Below are 25,437 nucleotides of genomic sequence, written 5' to 3' on the forward strand. Positions count from 1 at the left end.
ACAGTGTCCAGCGGTAGGTTTACAGGAAGTGACAAGAAATGTGCGACAAAGACATCTCCCCCCCCACACTCATTTCAGGAATTTTGTCTCCTACTGCACAGGGAAAAAACCTGGTGCCCCCAGCCTCAGGTGGGGTCAAGCTGAACTACACGGTGCTGATCGGCGAGACGCCCTGTTCCGTCACTGTGTCCGAGACGCAGCTGCTCTGTGAGCTGCCAAACCTCACCGGGCAGTACAAGGTCCTGGTAAGTGAGCTGCCCCCACAAAGGCATGCATGCGCGCGCGTGTGACCCAGCAAGACGTGCGTGTACATGTGCGGTACCCAGGTCCAGGTGGGCGGCCTGCACGTCTCCCCCGGCTCTGTGAACATCCTGTCGGACAGCCTGCTCACCCTGCCAGCCATAGTCAGCATCGCGGCTGGCGGAGGCCTCCTGCTGGTCATCGTCATCCTCGTCCTCATCGCCTACAAGCGCAAGTCTCGTGAGAATGACCTCACCCTCAAGCGACTGCAGATGCAGATGGACAACCTGGAGTCCCGCGTGGCCCTCGAATGCAAGGAAGGTCAGTTCTCTTGCTGGAGAATTGTGGGTAACATGAAGCCTTCATTTCAAGCTTTTTTGTTTAGTGCATCCTCACACTTCTGGGCCTTTAACAGCACCTTCAGTCGACAGTTTTGCGAAGAAACAACATGATAAATGTTGTACGCATCACTCATATTTAGCACAAAGAGCTGGGGACAGTATGGCGGCTCAGCGGGCAGCAGCACGGCCTCACACCCCCACGATTGTGGATCCGGCTCCTGACTCCAACTCTGCATGCAGAGTTTGCATGTTCTCACAGTGTTTGCATGGATTTCATCCAGCAACTCCAGTTTCCACCTGCAATCCAAAAAACATTTGATTAAACTTGTGCACAGCGCAGGCGTGTATAGAGGGGCGGAGCCCCAGGGACACTGTCCCCAGCCGAAAGCTGACTGACCCCCAGCGTGCCCCCTCCTCTTTCCCTCACTGATTCTAAACATATCATTAGCTAATGATAAAATATGAATTGTGGCCCCTCTTATGTCCTCCACCTTAAAAAATCTTACAGTTGCCCTTGGCATTGCCCCAAGGAGGCAGCCGTAGGATAATGAATAAATGTCCAGGCGGGAGTGTGGCATTTGCTCCTCGTGGAGCTGTTTGAAAGCGCAGCATGAACAGAAAGTGCGAGCGCTCTTACGGTCTGCTGAACAGCCCCGTGACGCGTACGCCGATGACGTCTGCGGGGAAAGTGCGCAGCCCCCATGGGGTGCGACGGCAAACACCGGCTCATGCGGCGCTATTCTGCCGTGCCTTCACCGTACGGACCTCTGGCTTGGCCCAGTTCCCCCAGCTCCATCGAGCCAACACCGATCTAAAGGCCTGCATTTATTGTGCTTCTCCATCCTGAATGCAAATTGTGCCTTTTTTACATCCGGATAAACGTCTGCAGTCTCATTACGGGCCGTCCGCGATGACCCAGCTAATGTGACATCGCTGGCGTGGGTAATGGCAGCGTGCGGCATCTTTGCAGCTCCCAGGTGCGGCGGATCGCAGCGTGGAGCAGGCACAGCGGCAGGCGTGAGCCACGCAGCCCCACGCCAGCGGGGGGGGGGGGCGGCATGAGCAGCGGGAGAAAGGAAATAGAGCCAAGAGAGGCAGTCTGGCGTCGTCACGGAGATTAAAAAGAGAAGGGGGGGGCAGACTGTTTAGAGCAGCCATGAGGGCTTTTTGTCCCCCCCCCCGATTCCTCACACGGTAGCTGACTCCGTCCGAGCGGATCTGGGCTGGAGCGTGGGGTTGCCCTGACAACGGACAAGCATCGGCTCAGCTGGCAGTAATTCCATCTGACTCCTTCGGAATACAGCCGGAGCTCATCGTGCGGGAATAAACAGCGGCCGGACCCCGGTCGGGCACCGGGATGGCTGAGGGGGGTGGGCAGGGAGCAGTCCAAGCAGGCGGTGTTTAAAATGCGGTGCAGGAGAGCCAGATTCAAGGATCTGTGGCGTCTTCCACAAGCGCTCCCAGGCTAGGTTTAATCTCGGCGTGAGGGGTGGGGGAGCGTATACTGTTAGTGCCCTTCTAAAGGGTTACCCCCCCCTGAGTCTGCCAGGGTAACCATGCACCTCCAACACCACTGGTGATGGATTACAGTTCTGACAGTGAGTGTGAAGAGAGAGGACGGCAAACGCATGCGAGGATGGCTTCACTGTGCACAGTAAAGTCAGTCTGTTCTGCTATGGTGCTCTGTGCTCTTTCCAAACTCAGAATTAGCTCTCTGCGTGGTTATTCTGCACTCAGAGATGGCTGGCAGGTTCCCACGGCGGTCAGAGGAGCAGCTGGCAGCTACCCGTGCTCCCTGCCCATGGCATTATGACTCCTCCCTGTGCTCTCTGCCCGTGATATCACGACTCCTCCCCGTGCTCCCGGCTCGTGACATCACGACTCCTCCCCGTGCTCCCGGCTCGTGACATCACGACTCCTCCCCGTGCTCCCGGCTCGTGACATCACGACTCTTCCCCGTGCTCTTGGCTCGTGATATCACGACTCCTCCCCGTGCTCCCGGCTCGTGACATCACAACTCCTCCCCGTACTCCCGGCTCGTGACATCACGACTCCTCCCCGTGCTCCCGGCTCGTGACATCACGACTCTTCCCCGTGCTCCTGGCTCGTGACATCACGACTCCTCCCCGTGCTCCCAGCTCGTGACATCACGACTCCTCCCCGTGCTCCCAGCTCGTGACATCACGACTCTTCCCCGTGCTCCTGGCTCGTGACATCACAACTCCTCCCCGTGCTCCCTACCCATACTCTCATAGTTAGGGATGAAAATTCCAGGAGTTTAAAGAGGAAACGTTCCATGGGTACTTATGGGACTTATTGAGGAATTTATTTGTGCAGCTGTCAAACATAAAAAACTAAGGCTACAAACAAAAAAGATTTTAAAATGACATTCAGATTAAACTGAACACAAACACATGTTGCGAGGCGTGAGGCTTGATCATGAGAGGCTGAGTCTGCTCAGTCTGGAGAATCATGCAGTCATAAAGACCCAAGAAGTCAATTCAGCTGAGGTGTCACTGGGGTCTGGATCAGACTCAAAGAGCCCGACTGCCACGCCTTCGTTCGGGTGCCTGTAGTGGACGTCCGCTGTGCTTCCCCCTCCACTTACCATCTCGTACATCCCCGCCACGCCCAGCATTCGCCGAGCTGCAGACGGACATCAACGAGCTGACCAGCGACCTGGACCGCGCCGGCATCCCCTACCTCGACTACCGCACCTACGCCATGCGAGTGCTGTTCCCCGGGATCGAGGACCACCCGGTCCTGCGTGAGCTGGAGGTAGGGTGTGCTTGTACCGGGGGAGGGGACACCGGGGGCCATGCCGCCGGCAGGGCTGTGTTTGCGTCACCTGTCTGCAGCTGGCCTGCTAAAACCGGCACGATGCCTTAAGGCAAACAGGAATCAGGTGGCCGTGCGACGGCGGTGCCCTGTGGCTACAGGGGATGGAATCTTCACGTGTAAGAGTGAGCAATACGCAATGCTGCACCGTCCGCGGTCCTCCATGTTCATACTCCCAGCACCTGATCGTCCATTTAATTTCTTTGTTTATTTTGCTTTGTTTATTAATTTAGGATATTTACTTTTTTTGACATTCCAATACCAGTGCCTCAATATTCTAAAAGTTCATTGTACTTTAAAATAGTGTACTTGGATTGTTCTGCTATTATGTTATCATTAAATCAGCGGCATGATCTTTAAATGACAATAATATTGTTTATCGTAACAATTTCTGGGGTAATATATCTAGGGTAGTAGTTATCATGATCAGCCTACTTGACCCCTAGTTGCAGACCCCGCTTTTCAGTTGTACATCACCTGAGATAAGAGTTTCTACTAAATAAATTAAATATAATAAAATTGTATTAATGCCGAATCAAACGGGAGTAGCAGTTGCTGACTCACAGATCAGGGTGGCAGTAGTAGGCACAGGTATCGAGTCAGGATGCAGAAGACAGAGGAGAGGAAATCTCATCATCAGCAGCCCGACAGCATGGGCATGGAGGCCACTGTGCCTGTTCCGTACGGAGAACCGCACCTGTCCCTCTGCGTCAATGCAGTCTGTCTTTGATGTTCTTTCCAAAGCCTTTGATTCTTTTTTTCGACTTTGGGGAACAGGAGAGCTCAGCTGACGAGAATCCCAGACGGTGTGCATCACGTGTCTCACCCCCCCATGTCCGATGCCCCCGCAGGTGTCCGGGAACGGGCAGCAGAGTGTGGAGAAGGCCCTCAAGCTGTTTGCCCAGCTCATCAATAACAAGGTGTTCCTGCTGACGTTCATCCGCACGCTGGAGTTGCAGCGCTCCTTCTCCATGCGCGACCGCGGCAACGTGGCCTCGCTGATCATGACCGCCCTGCAGGGCCGGCTGGAATACGCCACCGACGTGCTCAAGCAGCTGCTCTCCGATCTCATCGAGAAGAACTTGGAGAGCAAGAACCATCCCAAGCTGCTGCTACGAAGGTCTGCGCCCTGGGGGGGTAAAGGCTGATCTGAAAGGGGAGGAGCCTAATCCAGATGGGGGAGGAGCCTAATCTGGTGGTTATCAACTGGTTTAACCTTAGATCCCACATTATCACTTAGTCAATAAATCATGACCCAAATTCATGGTAAAAGTTATTGCCTGTGATTGGAGGGGTGGTGATGGTAAAAGAAGCCAACTCTAGTCTCTTGACCTACTTTTGGGTCCGAGACCCACCAGTTGCGAAACACTGGCTCACTAAGTGTTCGCAAAAACCCCGGATCACCAAGTACATTTTCTACTGCGTCTCACGGGCTCTTTTTCTGTGGAAGCTTGATTGCAGGTGTCCGGGTTCCTCTGGAGATTCACAGCATGACAGATAGGAAGATAGTTATTAGGAAGAACCCATGAGCTATATTGGGCAAGGAGCTTTCGGACTGAGATGCCATTGCCAGCTCGATGAGGTTACAGTGCAGTGGGCTGGCGCCCGGTGGGGGGGGATTTTTGGCCTCAGTTGGTGAATCACTGGATGACACCGCAGTTCACGGCCATACAAATGACACGACGGTCTGTGGGTCAGAACCATTCGATTCATAAGGCACGGGTGGGCCTTTCTGCCTCTGCTGTGCAGCCCAATTACCGGCCAGTTACCGGTGCCCTGGCGGCCCCAACTGGAGATGGTGATATATTTCCACTGGAGAGAAAGTTCCGAGGTGAAGGGAGCCGAGGAGGGCTGGGTACCGGTGGGAGAGGGTGAGGGATCACTTAACGGCTCCGGCTTTCTGACTCGGCCTGTGACCCGGGTGGGGGGCAGTCTCTTTTCTCCTGTGAGATGCAGGTGGAGGCATTTTTTCACTGTGACCCCCTGAGAGTACAGTTTGCTTAATTTTCCTCTATTTCACTTCCTGCTGTTCAAAAGAGCGTAACCCCCGAAGTGAGACCTACCATCGGAGTGACTGATGCAGCCCATCACAATGGCAACTCTCCACTTCAGGGGGCGTAACGATGGCCAGGTCTCCCCTCGCTTTCTGGAATCTCTCCACCTTTTTGATGGGGAGCCGAAGATCCAAAACCCTTATGCCATGCATGCGAGAATCGTTTTCATGACGGTCCATAAGAGTTCTGTGGAACTGCCCCTGCATGGCCCAAAGGAAAAGCTCTCCCATCGGTCCTCAACATCGCAGAAGATGTAAACACAAACGGTGGGGGCGGTGTCTGGTTCAGCAGGTTGGGATGCTGTGTCTGTAATCGGAAGGTCACCAGTTCCAATCCCAGGGTTGGCAGACTGATTTCATCATTGGCTTCCTGAGCAAACCCTCTTGAAGAAAGTATCTGCTAAATAAAGGTAAATGTCCTAGATATGCAGGAGGATGACTGCAGCAATAGACGTAGTTGGAGCAGGAATTAAGGGGTTAGGGTTATAGCTGGAAGAATTATTATTCAGGAACACCGTTTGTCTTAGTCACCACTGAGGCAGCAATCTTTGTGTGTGTGTGCGTGGGTTTGTGGGGGGGGGGGCATACTGTATATGTTCAGACCCTTGGCCAGTCAATGTTGGTTTGACTTTTTCCTCTTGCCAATATTTGGTCAGCTGTGCTCATGATCCTTGAGGGGCATGTCTGTTCAGCCTGACAGTGGTGAGAGTGAGATACCAGAGGACATACTGACAATTGCCCTGTGGGGGGGAGGGGGGGGGTCACCGCGGAATCGAGGCTGGTGCCGTCCCTCGTCCAGTCCCGGCTCAGAAGCTAGACAATTGAGGAAGTGGGATGCTGAAGATGGGGGCCAATCACGCTGAGAGCCGTCTCCCTGGCGTCCATTAATTAGCTATGCGGTGGGCGATCCGATAATTAACATTGTAGCCATGCGTCTCTGCCCATTTCGGGAGGCCGTTCGCTTTCAGTCCCTGCCTCCCGATCCTCTTCCTCCCTCCATCATCATTATCCACAAAAAGGGCAGAGCTGGCCTTATTACGGGGGATGGAATGTAAAGCTGTACCGGGTAGCCATGCCCAAATAGAGAAGTTCTGACCAAAGGCTGTTTACCGAAGGCTTCCTTCACCAGGATCTAGGGAACGCATCTCAGGATCAGTGGCCTGTGTCTTCTTCAGCTTAATAGCCTGAAAATCCAGCGCAGACCTGCTTCTGGATGTGCTGCTTTATCCAAGGCCCCTTAAAGGGATGACGGGAAGCCACAGCTTAGCTCAGCTCCGTGAGAATGAAAGTGCTCTTCCCTGGGTGGCCTTTTGTGGACGCAAAGGCTCGGTCCTCTGTGATCGCCTGTCCTGCCTTTAATTGGCCCTGCGAGTGGGACACCACCCGGCTCTGCTGGTCCTTTCTCCCGCAGCGCCGCTGAACCTCCCCCTTCCCATCAATGGCTTCGCTTCATCCCACGGCACTGGCGAGGGCCGCACCCCTCTCTGCTCTGTCAGAGCCAAGCCCGCGCTGAGATATGACGGCGCCTTCGAGTGCCATGCAAACAGGCAGCCCCGTCTACCTTTTCATAATGAGATCTGAGCATGCTCCGGAGACAGAAGCTGGGTGCATTGTGGGCCGGCCGTCGCCCCGCCGGAGATGAGAGCAGCTTATGCGATGTGTTAAATCGATCCAGGTCCTGCTTTCTCTCTCTCATTCTCTATCCGTCCCTCTGCTTTTCTACCTCTCTATCTGTCCTTCTCTCCCTTTCTCTCCCCACTCTCTGCTCCTCTCCTTTTGTCTTCCCTTTCTTTCTCTTCTAGCCTTAGTGTCTCTTTCTCCCTCTGTCTCTGCTCATCTCCCTTTCCGTCTCTTTGTCTCTGGTTGTCCCTCTCTCTTCTCCTCTCCCCTCCCTCTCTCTCCCCTTTTCCCTCTTCCTGCTCTCTGTCCATTTTCCTGATCATTCAGTCTCCCTCTCCTCCTTTGTCTCTGTCTCCACCCCCCCGCCTCTTTTTCCCCTTCCCTCGCTCTTCCCTTCTCCAGTCTAAGACGGCAGACTGGCAGCAGACAGCAGAGCCCCTTCCACTGCCTCCGGCTTTTCACTCTTATTTGCGTTTTTTTTTTTTTACCTTCCGCGTTTCGTAATGAGATTTCCATCCATCCAGAGCGGCGGGGAGTGAGGCTATTAGGAGAGTGTCGCTGTGTGCCCGTTGCTCCTCCGCGCCGCATTCCGCCGCTTTCCCATCACGACGTTCCTGCCTGTTTGCCGGCATTAGGAAAAACGCACTGCTAATGCGCAACCGGGTAATGAAACGCTGATGTTCGTTAATAAAACTGTATTAAAAGCATGGGGGGGTGAGGAGACTTTTGGAGGCAGGAAAACATGGGAAATTAGCGAGCCTGAGCCCGGGCCTGTACAAAAGGTTTTTATTGGACATCCGATTTTGGAAGCGGCTGAGCTCATTAAGCTGTTTAATAGTCTCCATTAACTGCTGTCAGCCAAAAATATGTAACAATGGGCAACACCTCAGAATGGAGAGAGGGAGGCCAGGGCGGATTGGAGCATTTAAGACACATTTTAAAGTGTAATTTGAAAAACCAAGGTCAGGGAGCATCTAGGAGAGCATCTGGACAGCTTGGGGGGTGAAGGGTCCTGAAGAGGAGGGGGAGAGGCTCTAGGAATGTCGTACCAGCAGCATTCGGAATTCCGGGTGTTTTTTATCGACATTTACCCCACCACCAGCTACACTTGCCCCTTCCAGAACAAAACAATGGAGTGATAATTTTCTGTACGTCAGCCCCCCCCCCCCCCCCTCCCTGTATCGGACCCATTTTCGTGGCTGGATTTATTCGCAAGGAACTGCTGTAGCAACAAAGTTATGGTATCTGCCCGGAAAATAAATGGCGTCTCAATTGCTTTGGGTCTCTTACTCGTCACAGATGACGAATAAGTCGTTATGGACCCGATGACGACTGTCTCCGGCGAGCGGCGTGCAGTTAAGGAGCGCAGTGGGCCGAGCCGGTGTTTAATACCAGCATGGAGGCTGTTATACAGATCCCGGCTAATCTAATCCCCTTTCACCGTGCTCAGTGGCCCCAGCCACTATCTCGCTGCCATAATCACAGTCATTCCGCCCGCAATGAGAGGGCATTTTCGCAGCGCACCGCTGAGTAAATTACCGGCAGGCACCCCGAGTCGGCGGTGAAGGCGAAGAGGCGGCGCTGGGGGGTTCTGGTGGGGCGGGGCAGCAAGCAGAGGGGGGTCTCGATGGAAGCGGAGGCTTCCGGAGGCGGCACCAAGCCCCGCGTCATGAAGCGGAGCTGCATCGGTATTCCGCGCAGGCCTGGCCCGTCCTCAGCGGTGCCGCTGTGACCCTTTCATGTATTTTTCATGTTCGTTAACCACTCTGCGTCTCGGCTTCTCTCAAGCAAACCAAGCCCTTCCCTCACCCGGGTTTCTGGGGTCTTCAGGAGGTGGGGGGAGGGGGGGTGTCCTGCTTGTTCTCTCCTCCTTCATGAAGAGGAGAGGGGTTTCCTTTGTTTGGTTTTATTTGGTATCTCCCCCCCAGCGGCGCTCTCAAGGCCGACGCACAGCCCTGTAATTGGCACACCTGTCCGGTTCTTCCTTTCCTTCATCCCCCCATCCCTGTTTCTCTCTCTCTCCATGAGAATATGACTTCAGCGTCTCTGAAGATGCTGGTTACTCCTGCGTCAGCACAGAAACCGAAATAAAACTTGGCAGGCCGGAAAGCTCTCACCCCCCCGTTTAACCCAACCAGCGTGTTGGCCGCTTGCTGGGAGCGCCTCGAGGGCTGGCGGTTGCACCCGCCGCTGGGGCTGGCCCACCGTTACGGGGCACCGAGGTGACGAGTCTCCTCTGTGATTGCAGGACAGAGTCCGTGGCTGAGAAAATGCTCACCAACTGGTTCGCCTTCCTGCTGCACAAGTTCCTCAAGGTAACCAAGCGATCAGCTGCGTGTGTGTGTGTGCGTGTGTGAGTGTGCGTGTGTGTGTGTTAACCTGAGGCCTTATTTAAACCTCGGTGTGTCTTTGTTGGAGCATCAGTAACACCTCTGCCCCCACAGGAGTGTGCCGGGGAGCCTCTCTTCATGCTATACTGCGCCATCAAGCAGCAGATGGAGAAAGGTCCCATCGACGCCATCACTGGCGAGGCGCGCTACTCCCTGAGCGAGGACAAGCTCATCCGGCAGCAGATTGAGTACAAGACCCTGGTACATGTGCGCTCTCAGACCACAAACACATGTTCATAGACCCATCCTGCGTACATTTGCCTTTATATAATATACTCCTGCATTTCGGTTGCTTATCCGAATAGTTAAAAACAAGCAAGTCAATGCAAAGAAAATTTATCAGACAAGTGCTGGGCATTGAGATATTGAGTTGGAAAACGTTTGAGTTGGAGACATTTCAGTGGGCGACATTGCAGCAGGAGACATTTTAGGGATAATTTTGTGCTGGAGACATTTCAGTGGGAGACATTTGAGTTGCAGACACTTCAGCAGGAGGCATTTCAAGGAGATACTTTTATGTTGGAGATGTTTCAGTGGGCGACATTGCAGCAGGAGACATTTTAGGGATGCTTTTGTGTTGGAGACAATTCAGTGGGAGACATTTGAGTTTGAGTTGGAGACACTTCAGCAGGAGGCATTTCAAGGAGATACTTTTGTGTTGGAGACACTTTTTAAGTAATTCTACATTTCTTCTTTGGCTGAAGGTGACTGGGGTAACCAGGCTAAGTTATGGCAGATGAAAATGGGAATCAATTCAGAATGTGTCTTATACTTTGTGATAAACGGAAACAGTTTTCTTAAATATTTGTATTGTATTTTCAGTATATTTCTTTAATATGTAGACTAAATATCACTTATTTGCAAGAAAAAAAATCACAGTTGTACAGTAAATCTCAGTTTTTGATGAAAGCTTGCTTGGCTCCAAATAAATACTGATACTGTAAGAAAAAAGAACTAGAAGCAATTTATTTTCGTACTGGTTCTGCGTGAGAAGCGAATATCCAGCATTCCTTGTCGAAGTCCCTGTAGCTCATTGATACTCCGCGTTCGGCTCTTTTTTCTCACGAGCAAGACGCAAACAATAGCCTTTCGATTCCCAGGAGCATCTTCGCGGTAGCAAGAAATAAAAATAAAGCCATAAAGAAAAAAGAGAAGCTGTCAGCCGTCTTTTCGGTCCACTGTGCTTAAAAAAAGACCACCGGGGATAACCTGACAGTGAACTCAGAGCCTAATGACAGAAGCCTCCCATGATGCTCGGAGCCAGCAGGAGAGGAATCCCACGGATGGATGGGAGAGCGAAGTATGGCGTTCTGTAATCTGGGCTAAATGAAAACCGCACGGCCGTCCTCGCCACCTTACGCTCTGATTTTCTGGTCTGTGTCGAACCAGCGTCATGATGGGCATTGTGCTGCTTTGCCGGGAATACCTGGGGGGGGGGGGAATTCAGACAGTCAGACGGTGTCGAGATGACACGCCGCTGATTGCGCTGATGGGAAATTTGGCTCATTACTTGTTAATACCCTGCCAGAACTGGAAATTGGTGTCCCACCGCAAGTGTGAAATTAGATTTTTCGGAAGCCCGCAAGTGCGGAAATAGCCTCTTAGAGCTCCCGCCTGGAGCGGCACGGACCCCGACGTGAGAGGCCTCCCTCACAGCCTCCGTTCTCCCTCTTCCCAGATCCTGAACTGCGTCAACCCCGAGAACGAGAACAGCCCCGAGATCCCAGTCAAGGTGCTCAACTGTGACACCGTCACTCAGGTGAAGGAGAAGATCCTGGATGCCGTCTACAAGAACATGCCGTACTCGCAGCGGCCACGAGCCGTCGACATGGACCTGGGTGAGTTGCTGCGATGACTGCGGCTAACTGCTAACTGCTAACCGTCCCCGCTTAGAGGCTTGGGGCGGACCCAGACTCTCGGGTCGAGCCACATGACCCAGGTAAGGGCCGGCAGATGGGCCTGTCAGCGGGTGGCAGGAACACCCGCTCCGTCTGTCACCATGGGTGCCCCTACCCACCCTGGTCCAGTGCAATCCCCCTGCTTCCAAGGCTGTTATCTCCGCCTTGAATGGGATCATGAAAGAAACAAGCAGGGAACAAAGGAAACCCCCCGCCTTCCCCCGGCACCCCGCCGCCGCGCCTGTCTCGTCTCCGCACTCTCCGCTCGTGTGTGCCGTCCCCCACGGCGTCTCTGTCTCTCCATCGCCGTGGAAATGCGGTCCTCCGAGGTCGTGCCGCCGGGGCGACGGAGGGCCGAGGCCATGTGGCTGGCTGAGCTGTGAGGTCCGGCCAACAGAGGAGAAAATCGATGATCACTGTCCGCAGGGGGGGCACGCCGCCTGCCATCTTCCTATCAGTGTCCTCGTTATCGTCTCATTATCTGCCACTCCCCTTCTCCACACCCTCTACTGGGCTGTTTTCCTTTTTTGTTATCCAATATACGCATGCACCCCTCACCTCCTTCACCACGGCATGGCCAAGCCATGTAGAGCAAAGGTAAGCACAGGGGCGAGGCCATAGGGGCACTGGCTCCAGCTAAAAGCTGATTGGCCCCTGGAGTGCCCCCTCGCTTGTCAGTCACTGATTCAAAAACATATCATTGGCTAATGATAAGGTTGCCCCCTCTGCATAAATTATGCACCTCTTATGCCCGCCCCCCCACCTTAAAAAATCATCTAATCACCCCATCTGCTGTCTAATTTTTAGTGTTTTTAAAACATGTAATATACCTTGCATTGACTGGTTTCTGTGGGTTCCGTGCCTGTTTCGAGAATACGGAACTTTACTGTGTTCTGACCCAATGCTTCTCCTCGTCTACCACCAGAGTGGCGCCAGGGGCGACTGGCACGGGTGGTGCTCCAGGACGAAGACATCACTACCAAGATAGAGAACGACTGGAAGAGACTCAACACCCTCCTGCACTACCAGGTGAGCCTCCTGAAAACGCAGGGGCCCCGCCCATATGATTACCAAGCTGAGGTGGCCCAGTAGGCAGATGGTCCAGTCGGCTGAAACCTGGGATCAAAACAGGTGCTACAATGTAGCCTTTTGTAGCTCTTAAGGTTAAGACATGTAGTGAGCATTATCCTAAACCAGTAGGCTGTCGGTTCAAGTCCCACTGAGATCTTCGCCGCTCAAACCTCGAGTGAAATGTCACACTTAATTCTCTTAAGTATAGATGCCAAAAATACGTGCATGTCAGCGAAGCAGAAGGATGTGAATGCTGAGTGCCCGTTTGCCTGAGGTCTGTCTATTAGCTGGGGCTTTTTATAGCTTTAAATCGTGAAAGTCATGCTTTTTCCTGAAATTAAGTGATAGTAATTATGCTATAGTGTCAGATTATGAGTGCTGTTAAGGTCAGAATCTGCATCGGGTGCTGACAACTGGGCAAAGTGTGAAAAAACAGAGTGCGGCGTTTGCTGCTGCGTTACCGGGGACTTGCGATGCTTGCCGAGTCCCGCAGAGGCCCACCTCCCCGGCTCGCTGAAAAAAGTGGCCGTGTTTTTTGTCAGATGGACAAAAGCTCTGTGAAGCGGCGCTCCAGGGGGCTGCAGTACGGTTCGAACTCTCTCCAAAGTCAGGCCCATGTGGCCGACGGTGACCCCGACCCTCCTGGCATCTATAACCGATCCCACCCTTGGTGCCGGGACTGCTCTCTTACCTGTTACTGTGGCAATTAGCAACACTCAGCTCCACGTTTGGAGCCAAGCAGCACCTCTCAGCCTCTGGGGGGGTCACAAGTTTACGTCCCACTGCCTGCACTGGGCTTGAGGGAGGCGGAGTGAACGGGGCTTCAGGGACCCCGGCGGGGGAGGGGACAGGGGTTCTAAGGGTTCTTGATTCGTTTAGCTTTGGGAAAGTGGCTCCCTTATTCTGTTTGACTCCCAAAGGTATGGAGGGGGGGTCAAGAAAGCTGGGGAAGGGATTTAGCATGCTGGGGGGTCTTTTCCAGGGGTCTCCTTGCAGGGCTGCAATTGAAAGCAGGGTCAACCAGTCCCTGGGGCAGTTGGGGGTTAGGGGCTTTGCTCAAGAGCCTAAAACATTGATGATTAAAATTTAGCATTTAACACAAGTAAATTAAACAGTAAACATATACTGGAAATGTTCATACACCCATTCTCATTTTTCTGAGATATTTTATTGATCCCAAGTGAGAGGTTATTCATTTATGACTCCCAAAGTAGAACTCGAACCCAGAACCCTGAGACTGAGTCTTATGCTCTAACAGTTGAACTAGCCGGGCTGTTAAGAGCATTAGCCAAAGGCTGTTGAGGAGGGGGGGCGGGGGGGGTCCATAGACGGGACTGGCAAGACATGATGGCCCCACGGCAGGAACTGAGGGTGCTGGGAGCAGGTGCTGGAGAGAGTGGAAGAGGGAGGGAAGAACGGGGGCGGGATTTGGAAGCGGAATACGCCAAGCGGGAAAACTGGGGAGCAGCTGGATCGGCAATAAACTGTAGATCTCCCCCAGTAACCCCCCCCCCCCCCCCCTTCACCTGCAGTAGCTTCCTTATTTTGGAAGCGATCTCTTGTGTAGATATGCTAATTCCCACCTTTTTATTGCCACCCAAAAAAAACATCAGCGGACCCTCAGCACGCCAGCATTTATATCTTAATTCAATCACTTCTGTGACACGGCCTGATGATCGAGAGAATCTTCAAAGTCATTAATCCCAGTCGGGGGACGGGCGATATGAAACGCCGAGTGTCCGACCGGCCCGGATTCTTATCTCCCCGCCTTGATTAGTCTCTTGACTTGTCAAGGATTCTTTCATCTTTTTTCGTGAGTCTCCTTGTCCCCCCTGCACGCCCACCGCCCCCCCCCCCCACCCCCCCCACCCAAACACACACACATACACACACCGCCAAATCTCTCCCTTTTGTAATCTTCGGAGGTGAGGCTGTTAACCTTGTAGCCGATGAATGGCATTACAGGGGAATCTAGAACACCTTGGGGGGGGGTGTGTAGGCCCTAGTGCTTAGACTCAGGGAATTTCCAATTTCAAGGTTTGAGCGGCATGGGAGGTAGGCAAAGCAGATTAGAAATTTAAATAAAGCATCGGCGAACATGTGCACGTGTGTGTGTGTGTGTGTGTGTGTGTGTGTGTGTGTGTGTGTACTGTGGGGGGTATGATGCTTGAAGCCTCCAGTGTGCAGGGCTGGTTCTAGGATTTTCTTAATGTAGGGGGCATAAGAGGAGCCATAATTCATGCTGAGGCGCCAGGCAATAGTACGTTTTGAATTGGTAAGTGACAGAGGACGGGACACACCTTTCAGCTGGGGCCAGTGTCCATAGCTGATTGGTCCCTTTCCCTGTCAATCACCGATTTAAAATCTATCATTGGCTAATAATAAGGTTGGCCTCTCTATGAGCTATGGCCTCTCTCATGCCCCCCACCATTAAAAAAAACACTAGATTTGCCCCTGGTTCTGTAACAGCAGGAGGGAAGAGGCCAGCATTAAGGTTCAGGGGAAACGCGTGGGCAGTCAGGGCCATGGGAGCAGCGGGCACTGAGGGCATGAAGTGAGGGGTGACACCTGCGCCATGTGACCCCAGGTCAGACGCCCACATCTTGTTCAGTTTCACAGCTCCAGGCCGCTAACAATCGCCCTTCAAATTAGTGTTAAGTAAGCTGCTGTCTCCCAAACGGGGAGGCTGTTCTCGCCGATGCTGTTGGCTCGCACTTCGTACGCAGCCAAAAATCCTCCACAGCCCAGGAAGGGGACGGGAGTGACACAACCGGCTGGCATCCGCAGGGTCCTAAACACCCCAAGGTTTGAGTCTCCCACATGGGTCGCTGAGTGAAGGCCGTTATTGGGAAGGGGGTGCGATCCCAGGTAGATTCTACGTAAATGAAGCAGAGAAAAAGGGAAGGAAAAGTGTGAGAAGTGATGGAAGAGAGACACAGGACTCGCGTGCTTAAGTAAACCCAGACAAAAAATATCAGCGATACAGAGAGTGTAGACTAACGAGCTATATCGAGTTTACACCAACGCAAAAAGGCAGCATACTCCTATAAGTAAATCTGCGCTTTTTTATTTATTTATAATGTGCTCTTTAGTATGAACCACTGGTGTATTTCTGGCTTATGTGTCTGTTGCAGTAAGTTGTCCCAAATGGTATGGGAAGGTAAATCCGACTTACATAAGGGTTTGTGCGATGGATTACTAGCATCAGTCGAGAACTGCACCAGCTACCCTTCACAGTCCGAAAACAGGCAACCGCCAGTCCCATAGCCAGGGGTGTATACAGGGGCGGGACCACAGGGGTACTGGCCCCAGCTGGAAGCTGATTGGTCCTCGGAGAGCCCTCTCCCTTGTCATTCACAGATTCAAAACATACCATTGGCTGATGAGAAGGTTGGGCCCTCTGTATGAATTATGGGCAATATAATGCCCGGCATCTTAAAAACAAGCATAGATTTGCCCCCTACTATACAGTACGCGTGTCCAGAAATTCACCGACCCACCCAGAGTGATCTTCCTCGGATGGGTTCCAGACTAATACCATAAGCAGTTGTACGGATAATGTGCACCAACTGACCAGACAGCCAGCTGGTGCGTTTCATTTGCTAACAGCAGACATCCTGGACCCGTTTCTGAATAATAAGCCAAACCCTATTCCTCGGCGCGGCAGGGAGGCTTTACAAAGGTCTCCCGGACGAGTGCGCAGGTAGCTAATGTTAGCCGCACGGCCTGAGTCTGCCTAATTACCGAGTTTAGCAGTCTAACAGCTGCTTTTGAGGAAGCCGGCTACGTCGGCGGCGAGGAACCTGTTTTTTATATGCAGCGCTTTGTTTTATTGTTCAGTCTAACACGGCTCTGACGCGTAAAACAAGCCCTTCATCAAACACGCGGCCATCTGTTTATGCTAATGAGCGGCGGCGTGCGAGTGGGCGCGGGATTTGTCAGGCCGGCCGGCCTGGCAGCACTGCTGCCCTCTACCTCCGCCTTAGCCAAGCCTGAACATCAGTCACACGGCATCCGTGGGTGGCGGGGAGGGGGGGGGCTAAATCCCGCTTCCCCAAACAAAGCCCAGCTTGCACTTTGCAGGCACCGTCAGATCCAAATTTAAACAAACATACTCCAGCCTGCCCTGTGCACAGGAGTCAGGACTGGATCGCATCCATCTTGCAGAAGCACGTATTTGGTACTGGGCTGTGGTAATCCTGGAGCCTGTCCCGGGAAGGCGGGGGGTACAGACTGGATGGGATTCCTGACCACACACACACGTTCGCATTCATATCTTTGTGGGGACCGTTCATTCATTTCTATGTGCAAAACCCCAATCCCAATATGACGAGCTTAACCAATACTCAGCTCTATCCTTAACCATAAGTCACCAAACAAAATACCAGTCATTTTTTTCTTTTGGAAATTTTAGGTTTTTGATTCTAGTCATATATTTTTATAAAACTGAGCTTCCTCTTGGGGTGGAACAGTGGTTAGCGCTGTTGCCCTCCACCTCTGGGAGCTGGGGGTGCATGTGCGTTGAGTTTGCATGTCCTCCCTGTGTCATCATGGAGGTGTCCTCCAAGTACTCTAGTTTCCCACCGCCCCCCCCCCCCCCCAGCCCCCCACAATCCAAAAACATGATTGGTTGATTGGAGTCACCAAATTGTCCATAGGTATGCATGTGTGGGTGAATGGTGTGTGAGTGTGCCCTGTGATTGGTTGGCACTCCATTCTGGGCCGTTCCCTGCCTTGTGCCCATTGGCTACAGACCCCTGTGGCCCTGAATAGGATAAACAGTTTCAGAAAAGGTGGTCCCCACAACACACACTATGCGATTTTAAGACTCCAATTAACATCGATAGATATAAACACAAATAAACATACAAAACAAGAACCTTGTAAGACTAGTAAATGGCCAGTACAATGTAAGAACATGAAGAGGCATCAGGCTAGTAGAGTAATTCATGGAACAGGCGGGTCTTCAGGTGTTTATTGAAGGTGGAGAGGGAATCTCAGTATCCAGAGAAAATCCGCAGAAGGCGAGGAGAACACAATAACTGCACACGCACACCGCGGAGGAACACACGCACCCTAACTGCACACGCACACCGCGGAGGAACACACGCACCCTAACTGCACACGCACACCGTGGAGGAACACACGCACCCTAACTACACACGCACACCGCGGAGGAACACACGCACCCTAACTGCACACGCACACCGCGGAGGAACACACGCACCCTAACTGCACACGCACACCGCGGAGGAACACACGCACCCTAACTGCACACGCACACTGCGGAGGAACACACGCACCCTAACTGCACATGCACACCGCGGAGGAACACACGCACCCTAACTGCACACCGCGGAGGAACACACGCACCCTAACTGCACACGCACACCGCGGAGGAACACACGCACCCTAACTGCACACGCACACCGCGGAGGAACACACGCACCCTAACTGCACACGCACACCGCGGAGGAACACACGCACCCTAACTGCACACGCACACCGCGGAGGAACACACGCACCCTAACTGCACACGCACACCGCGGAGGCAGGACCGGACACCACCTTCACGGTGGGAGCATCTGAGCCATCTGAGGACTGAATTAAATCTGCAGATCTGTCCTGCGCTGTTTCATGTGGCTGCCCGTGTGTCCCAGTGCACCTGAGGTCCGGCTCCGATACCAATCAGGGGACAGAGGATCAGAGACGGCGAGAATCACGTCTGCTGGAGCCTTATCGCATCTAGCTACAGATCATTCCAGAAGGGCAAATGCACCTGCCACTGTCCTTTCTGGTTTTATCCAGCGCCGCGTTACAAAGGGGCACGGCGGGGGGCAGGGGGGGAGTAGGCGGGTTCCCTCAATTGGCTACTTTCATCTGCTTTCCTGTGCCCCCTAGTGTGGCCATCGAGGGAGACTCTTGCAACAGCCAGGCAGGTTAACAGCTGCCAGGGCTCATCAATGAGTGGAAAGGAACCCCCCCCCCACATATCCCAGGAGGATTTTCTGGGCCAGGCCTGACCTTTTGGCCCTTAGTCGTCAGAAGGCTTCACACAAAGGAATGATGTGCAGGTGTGGGGTTTGAACAGTATGAGAGAAAGGGAGAGTGTATCCTGGGAAGAGCGCCACACGCAGGATGCATGTGAGTGGCACATGCTGTCTGGCCGGACTCCCGTCACGGGGTCTCCACGCCATGTTTAATTATACTGGGGGCCATTAAGGCTTGGGGCCGTGACATCATGATGCCTGGCGGCACGTCTGCCCAATATGGCCGGGATGCGGCCCTCATTAGGCGGGCTGCTCAGGGACAGACGTCGCTGGGCACATGCACCCTAGCACAGCATCAAAGCACACACACAGCACACCCACACACAGGCAGCACACACACACACACACACACACGCAGCACACACATACAAACGCAGCACATTCACACACTCATACACACACAACACACACACGCAGCTCACACACACACACGCAGCACACACACACACACAGCACACCCACACACACGCAGCACACACACACACAGCACACCCACACAGCACACCCACACACACACACAGCACACCCACACACACGCAGCACACACACACACAGCACACCCACACACACGCAGCACACACACACACAGCACACCCACACACACACACGCAGCACACACACACACTCGCAGCACACACACACACACGCAGCATACACACACACACCGCACACCCACACACACGCAGCACACACACACACACGCACCACACACATACAAACGCAGCACATTCACACACTCATACACACACAACACACACACGCAGCACACACACACACGCAGCACACACACATGCAGCACATTCACACACGCAGCACACACACACGCACGCATCACACACACATACACACACAACACACACACGCAGCACTCTCCCAGAAAGTCAAACACACAAAGACAGACACACACACACACTGACGCACACACACGCAGCACACACATACACAAAGACAGACATACACTCACACACAAAAGCACATGCACACAGACAAAGACAGACACACACACACACACACAAAGACAGACATACAGACACACGCACACGCGTACACGTGCATTAGTATTTCTCAGCTCCACCATTGTTAATGCAGCGATATGGCAGCCTTGATGAGAGCGAACCCCCCCATGAGAGGGAAATAAATAGCACCGTGAGGGTTTGGACCAGGGTGGGGGGAGGAGAGGGGCACCAAAAAGCTGGAGCAGCGAAAGTAGGAAAACGGAGCCATTCATAATGTTAAATGCTGCCTTTTTCCGAGCGTGTCACATCCATGTAATGGGAGGGAGGGGGCATCGGGGCTCATTGAGCAGAGCGAGGGGGGGGGCACAGTGGGACCACTGCATTTTTTTTGGGAGACTCTCCTTTAATGTGAAAATCTCAGGTTTATTCGATTCTCTTGGGGAGCGCTGAGAATGACCCCCACCCCCCCCCCGCCTCCGCCTTCAACTGGGGGAGATTACTGAGCGAGATCAGAGAGGCCTGAAAATTCTCACACCAGGGGGTTTAAACGGCATGGACTACACCCCACCCCCCCAAAAATAAAAGATGTCATGTGTTAAAATGAAGGCACAGGAACATTTACTCAGGGCGTGGAAGGAAGGTGCTGCAACACTGGACTGTAACGTCAGCATCGGCACATCCCGAGCATCGGAGGACGGCTGTTTCCCAGCTTCTCAACTGGCTTCGTATCATTGGCGATGGAAAATTCTGGACAGATTCCTCACCTTCTTCCCTCTGGTGTTCATACATGAGGTGGCCACAGCAGTGCCCCCCATCCCCAAGTTCACCCCTCCCTTCCTCTCTCCTGCAGGTATCTGACCGCTGTGTGGTGGCGCTGGTACCCAAGCAGACGTCGTCCTACAACATCCCACCGACGGCCAGCATCTCCCGCACCTCCATCAGCAGATACGGTGAGCGAGCCCACCTGCACCCTCCTCAGGCTCCCGTGAGAGCTGTGTGTCCACCTCCCACGCTGGGCCGCCCCCGGAGGACGACGTGGTGTCCCTGACCGCCAACACAGGGCTGAATCGTGATGGATTCTGATCCTGGGTCAGACCCTGAGGGAGCAGCATGAAGTTCTACATTAATTTCTGATTTCTTTGGTCACGTTCGTTTTCTCTTTTTTTTGTTTTCTTTCGTTCTTTGCTTTCATCTTCCCCGTGCTGTTTGTGCTGCAGTTTACTTTTCAGGCTGCGTCTTGGCCGGCTGAAGCTCGAGGGAGGCCAGGGGGGGGGGTGGGGGGAGGGGAAGTGTTGATTTCGACTTTCTCGTTATGTTTCTCCCGCTAAGAATGATAAGGATAATTCCGACAGCGAGCTCGGAGCCCAGGCGATGGTGACACGCAGCACTTGCCTCGGCGGGGCCGCGCTTAGCGGGGCCGGGCGGCAGAGCCAATCACGCATGGCGGGAGTGAAAGCTGAAAAGGATGTCGGGCCCAGTGGGGGGTTGGGGGGTAACGCAGAGGCGGGGGCGGGCCATGTACCAAGCGGCAGTGCGCCGCCCAGCCGAAGCACACCTGGTGAAACCAGCTCTCATCATTCATACCAGAATGTACATTTTTACAGCGCTGTGGACTTCCGTGTTGTACAGGGGGCGTGGGGGCATAAGTGCTCTGCCTTATTTGTTTGTTATTTGTGCAGTTGTGCCAAGATGACCCCCCACCCATTCACAGGGTGCATTTTCGGCTTCCTCCCTATTTGTCCGCCACATCGAACCCTCATTTCGGGACTGTTTCCCTAGTGACCACCGCTGAGACCTTCGCCTTTGAAAATCCGTGATCCCACGAGGGGCTCTGATGGCTCTGGGAAAGGGATGCTAATTGGTGGGAGCAAGGACGATCTGGTGAAGGTTCCTGGCTGGGGGAGGGGCAGGAGACCCCCGCTTATAAGAAGCCTTTTGATAGGTCGATGCTGTCTGTGAGGGAGACGTGTCACATGTCACTCGCACGATGCTTTTCCGTCTCGTTGCATGAGCAGAGCTGCATGACAGAGGGGGGGTGTGACAGGGCCGTGCTGTCGCATGCGGGGCTGAAACGCGAGCAGGCCAGTGCCCCTGCGGCCTCACTCTTATATAAACCCCCCGCCAGTGATGCTCCTTCTTTTCTGCAAATGTAAGAGTTATCAGGCTCTGCAGTTGTCTTACGTGGTGGAACTAATGTGAAGCCATTAATTTTCTGGACGACGTAGAGGAGACGTGCCAGGGGTCCCAGCTTTGTAATGAGTGCGTGAGGAATGAGTGTAATTACCCAGTGAGTCGTGTGTGTGTGTGTGTGTGTGTGTGTGTGTGTGTGTGTGTGTGTTTATGTGTTATGGGAGCAATGTGTGATTTCAGTAGGCTGCTGTGCTTGTGATTGGAATGTCGCTGGTTCCAATCCCAGGGTCTGCAAAGTGGTTCCACCATTGGGCCCTTGATCAAGACCCTTAACCCCTAGTTGCTCCGGGGACTTGATGTGTTTTTACGTGGCTGCACTTAGTAAAAAGTTACAGCGGCTCTCGCGGGGTTCTGGGTCATTTTGCTACAGCTCACATTCCTCCCCCCTCCCCGCCCCCCCCCACAGACTCCTCGTTCCGCTATACGGGAAGCCCAGACAGCCTGCGTTCCCGAGCCCCCATGATCACGCCAGACCTGGAAAGCGGCGTCAAGGTCTGGCACCTGGTGAAGAACCACGAGCACGGCGACCAGAAGGAGGGCGACCGCGGCAGCAAGATGGTGTCCGAGATCTACCTGACCCGCCTACTGGCCACCAAGGTACAGCCACTGACGCTGCCCTGTTCCCATGGAGACCACTCCTGCTGAAGCTAGAGGGCAGTTTAATCTCAGAAGTGCATTGGGGGGATTGGTGCCAGTGACCAGAGCCAGTCACCCTGAACAGGATACGTTAGCCTGTCATAAACAACGTTGGCTGACTACAGCCCCCGCAGATGGCCGGGAGCGCCCTGGCTTACTGGTTATTGTCCTGATTCCCCCACCCTCAGGGCACACTGCAGAAGTTTGTGGATGACTTGTTCGAGACACTCTTCAGCACGGTGCACCGAGGCAGTGCCCTGCCCCTTGCCATCAAGTACATGTTCGACTTCCTAGACGAGCAGGCAGACCGTCATAGCATCCATGACACCGACGTCCGTCACACCTGGAAGAGCAACTGGTATGTAGAGCCATCTTGGAAACTGCGTGCGTACAGACAGCCATCTTATAAATGAACCCGTGTGTTCGGGTTCATTTTTCCATTTTCTTACATTGTTAGCATAATTATGATAATATAAACACAAGGGCTAACAGCTCTGCATCTTATGAGACTCTGTGACGTGTCCCATCTTCTGCTACACTGCACTGTCCACGCACTAATATGAAACAGCCAACAGCCGGGTTACTAACAACTACGTCTCCTACAGCCTCCCACTACGCTTCTGGGTCAACGTGATCAAGAACCCGCAGTTTGTCTTCGACATCCACAAGAGCAGCATCACGGATGCCTGCCTCTCCGTGGTGGCCCAGACCTTCATGGACTCCTGCTCCACCTCCGAGCATCGACTGGGCAAGGACTCCCCCTCCAACAAGCTGCTCTACGCCAAGGATATCCCCAACTACAAGAGCTGGGTAGAGAGGTGAGGCTTTTCACTACAGGGGCTCTCAATACCTTCCAGACCCTATCACAAAGCCGCCCTGAGACACTTTCCCAATAACATCCCCAGACCCTATCCTGATACCACCGAGACCCGATCTCAATTCCGCCCCAGATCCTGTTCCAATACCGCCCCAAGACTCTATCCCAATTCTGAGCCGATGCCGCCCCAAGACCCTGTTTTGTGTGTCCCGATGCAACTCAAAACAACCTTAAAATGAGAGGCAGCTGGTAGATCACATGAAGACAAGATTATTTCTGGGGTGTTACCTACTGAGCGTCTCTGCTGTGATATTTGAGTTTATACCATGGCGCCCTTGAGTTCTCTAACCTAATGGTCAGGAGGTTGTCGATTCATTTTCTATGACAGCACACATAGTTCAGCCAGGCAAATCACAGTAATCAATAAAAGTGCAATTATAATCTTTAATTCTAACGTTACTTGAAATTCCAGACATAGAATGCAATTTCAAATTAAAGGAAAATCAAACCAAAACAGTTCATCATTGGCAGAAGAAGGTAATTGCACTAATAAATGCCTTTCTGACTCGTACACATGAAAATGTCTTTAGGTACACCAAATGTGCGGTAACCATGGTATAAGTTGGTTAACGCACTCCAAGTCGCTCATTATACATTTCTAAACGTACTCCACTGTACGTTGGATGGTTCTTTGCCTCCGCAGCCTTGTGAACATATAATGCACAGCTTGGCCGGCACTAACCCTTACATATTCACTGTAAATAACCCACATGAGTGACCAGTGCTTGGAAGCGTCTGGATAAGCTTAACTTTCTGACTGAATCCTGTAGAATGCTTAAAGGTACAGTGGCCCTGTCTCGTGTGAAACCGACCTGTGTCCATCCACCCCCTTCCCACCCCCCCAGGTACTATGCCGACATCAACCGGCTGCCTGCCATCAGCGACCAGGACATGAACGCCTACCTGGCGGAGCAGGCCCGCCTGCACTGCTCCGAGTTCAACATGCTGAGTGCCCTGAATGAGATCTACTCCTACGTCAGCAAATACAGCCAGGAGGTAAGGCGTGGGCCGGTCATGTGACCGCAGGCAGCAGGCCAGACGGGCAAAACATATATGTGAAGTTCGGCCAGGTCCGGAAAGCTGAAAAGCTTGGTAAGACAGCTCAGCCCATCCGGAACAGCAGCGCGATGAAACAGCGGGTCCGAGTTGCGACCCACTTTCATACCGGTGAAGGTGAGCTCAGGTCGTGGCTCAGACGCAGAGGAAGCCGCTGGCCGCATGCTCCGTTACAGTCCCATAATGGAGTCGTTACCTCAACTGCTTAATGTCAGGGCTTCTCGTGGGAGCCATCGGTTTGACCTTTGCATCAGGTTGGGTGTAAAATGCAGGTCTTCCAATACTCAGAGTGCTTCTGCCTTCCATAAGCCGCCCACTCCATTCCATACCTCCCACAGCTTAAACCCTTATATTCTATTGGTCGTTTCCCCACTGACCTCCAGAGGGCGCCAGCAGGTGGGGAGGCTGGAGGGACACGCTGCACCTGCATATGACAGAACAGATTAATCACCCGACGCTGTCAGCATGCGAGAGCAGTTTAGCAGATGAAAGGGAACGCGGGGGGGGCAGGGCTTGTACTACAGCTGATGCCGTTGCCCTGAATGAGGGGCATCCTTTGCCATGCCTGGTTTGAATCACACACCCCTGCCACCCCTCTTTCATCACGCCGAAGCCAAAGAGTGATGTAGCCGCACGCAGGATTTACAAAGGATGAAAGGGGTGTGCTGTCAGGCTAACGACAGCCTTGCGTTGCTGGGCTGATGTCAGGATGAAGTCATTGCCATCGACTTCTCGACATTGTCCTTATTGATCTGTTTCCTGCCGTTTTTTTTGTTTGATACTTATGGGAAAACATCGAAATGGATGGATGTCATACAGTCAACAATCTCATGCTTCAGACGTCATATTAGAGCGAATAAAGGGAGATTCGGCCCAGCTTTGAATGCAGCTTGACAAATGCCACCGCTGTGCGGGAACAGAGGGGCACGGATCGACCGGAGCAGAGGCATTACCGCGGGAGTGATGTAACGACGCCCCGGCTTGTCTCTTCGACATTGATTACATTTCCTTTCTCAAGTGCATATCTGCAGAAAGACAATCCTGCTCGCACTAGGATGAAGTCGTGCAGGTATCACTGTTATCTGCGTCTAGCAGCAGGCGCAACAGAAGACAGGACAGGCTTTACATTAGTGTTTCCTTTGTGCCTCTTACCTTATCATTGTGTTCTTAGGTTAGCACAGTGGGTTTAGTGCAGCATCATCCCCTTAGTCTAGCACCATG

General features: G+C 53.1%; 1 protein-coding gene across 1 annotated transcript in view; it reads left to right on the plus strand.

The window, feature by feature from the left end:
* Nucleotides 1-25,437, plus strand: part of LOC125744847 (plexin-A2-like) — a 96,620-nt gene that overhangs the window by 67,495 nt on the left and 3,688 nt on the right. Inside the window, exons 18-30 of the mRNA XM_049017125.1 lie at nt 102-245; nt 327-561; nt 3,217-3,359; nt 4,271-4,539; nt 9,341-9,407; nt 9,537-9,683; nt 11,161-11,320; nt 12,306-12,409; nt 20,308-20,407; nt 22,054-22,244; nt 22,472-22,641; nt 22,889-23,101; nt 24,006-24,156. Of these exons, the coding sequence (XP_048873082.1) occupies nt 102-245; nt 327-561; nt 3,217-3,359; nt 4,271-4,539; nt 9,341-9,407; nt 9,537-9,683; nt 11,161-11,320; nt 12,306-12,409; nt 20,308-20,407; nt 22,054-22,244; nt 22,472-22,641; nt 22,889-23,101; nt 24,006-24,156 (2,094 nt within the window). The remainder of the gene's footprint in view (nt 1-101; nt 246-326; nt 562-3,216; nt 3,360-4,270; nt 4,540-9,340; nt 9,408-9,536; nt 9,684-11,160; nt 11,321-12,305; nt 12,410-20,307; nt 20,408-22,053; nt 22,245-22,471; nt 22,642-22,888; nt 23,102-24,005; nt 24,157-25,437) is intronic.

Source organism: Brienomyrus brachyistius, chromosome 6 (assembly GCF_023856365.1).
Source record: "Brienomyrus brachyistius isolate T26 chromosome 6, BBRACH_0.4, whole genome shotgun sequence".
Lineage (NCBI taxonomy): Eukaryota > Metazoa > Chordata > Actinopteri > Osteoglossiformes > Mormyridae > Brienomyrus > Brienomyrus brachyistius.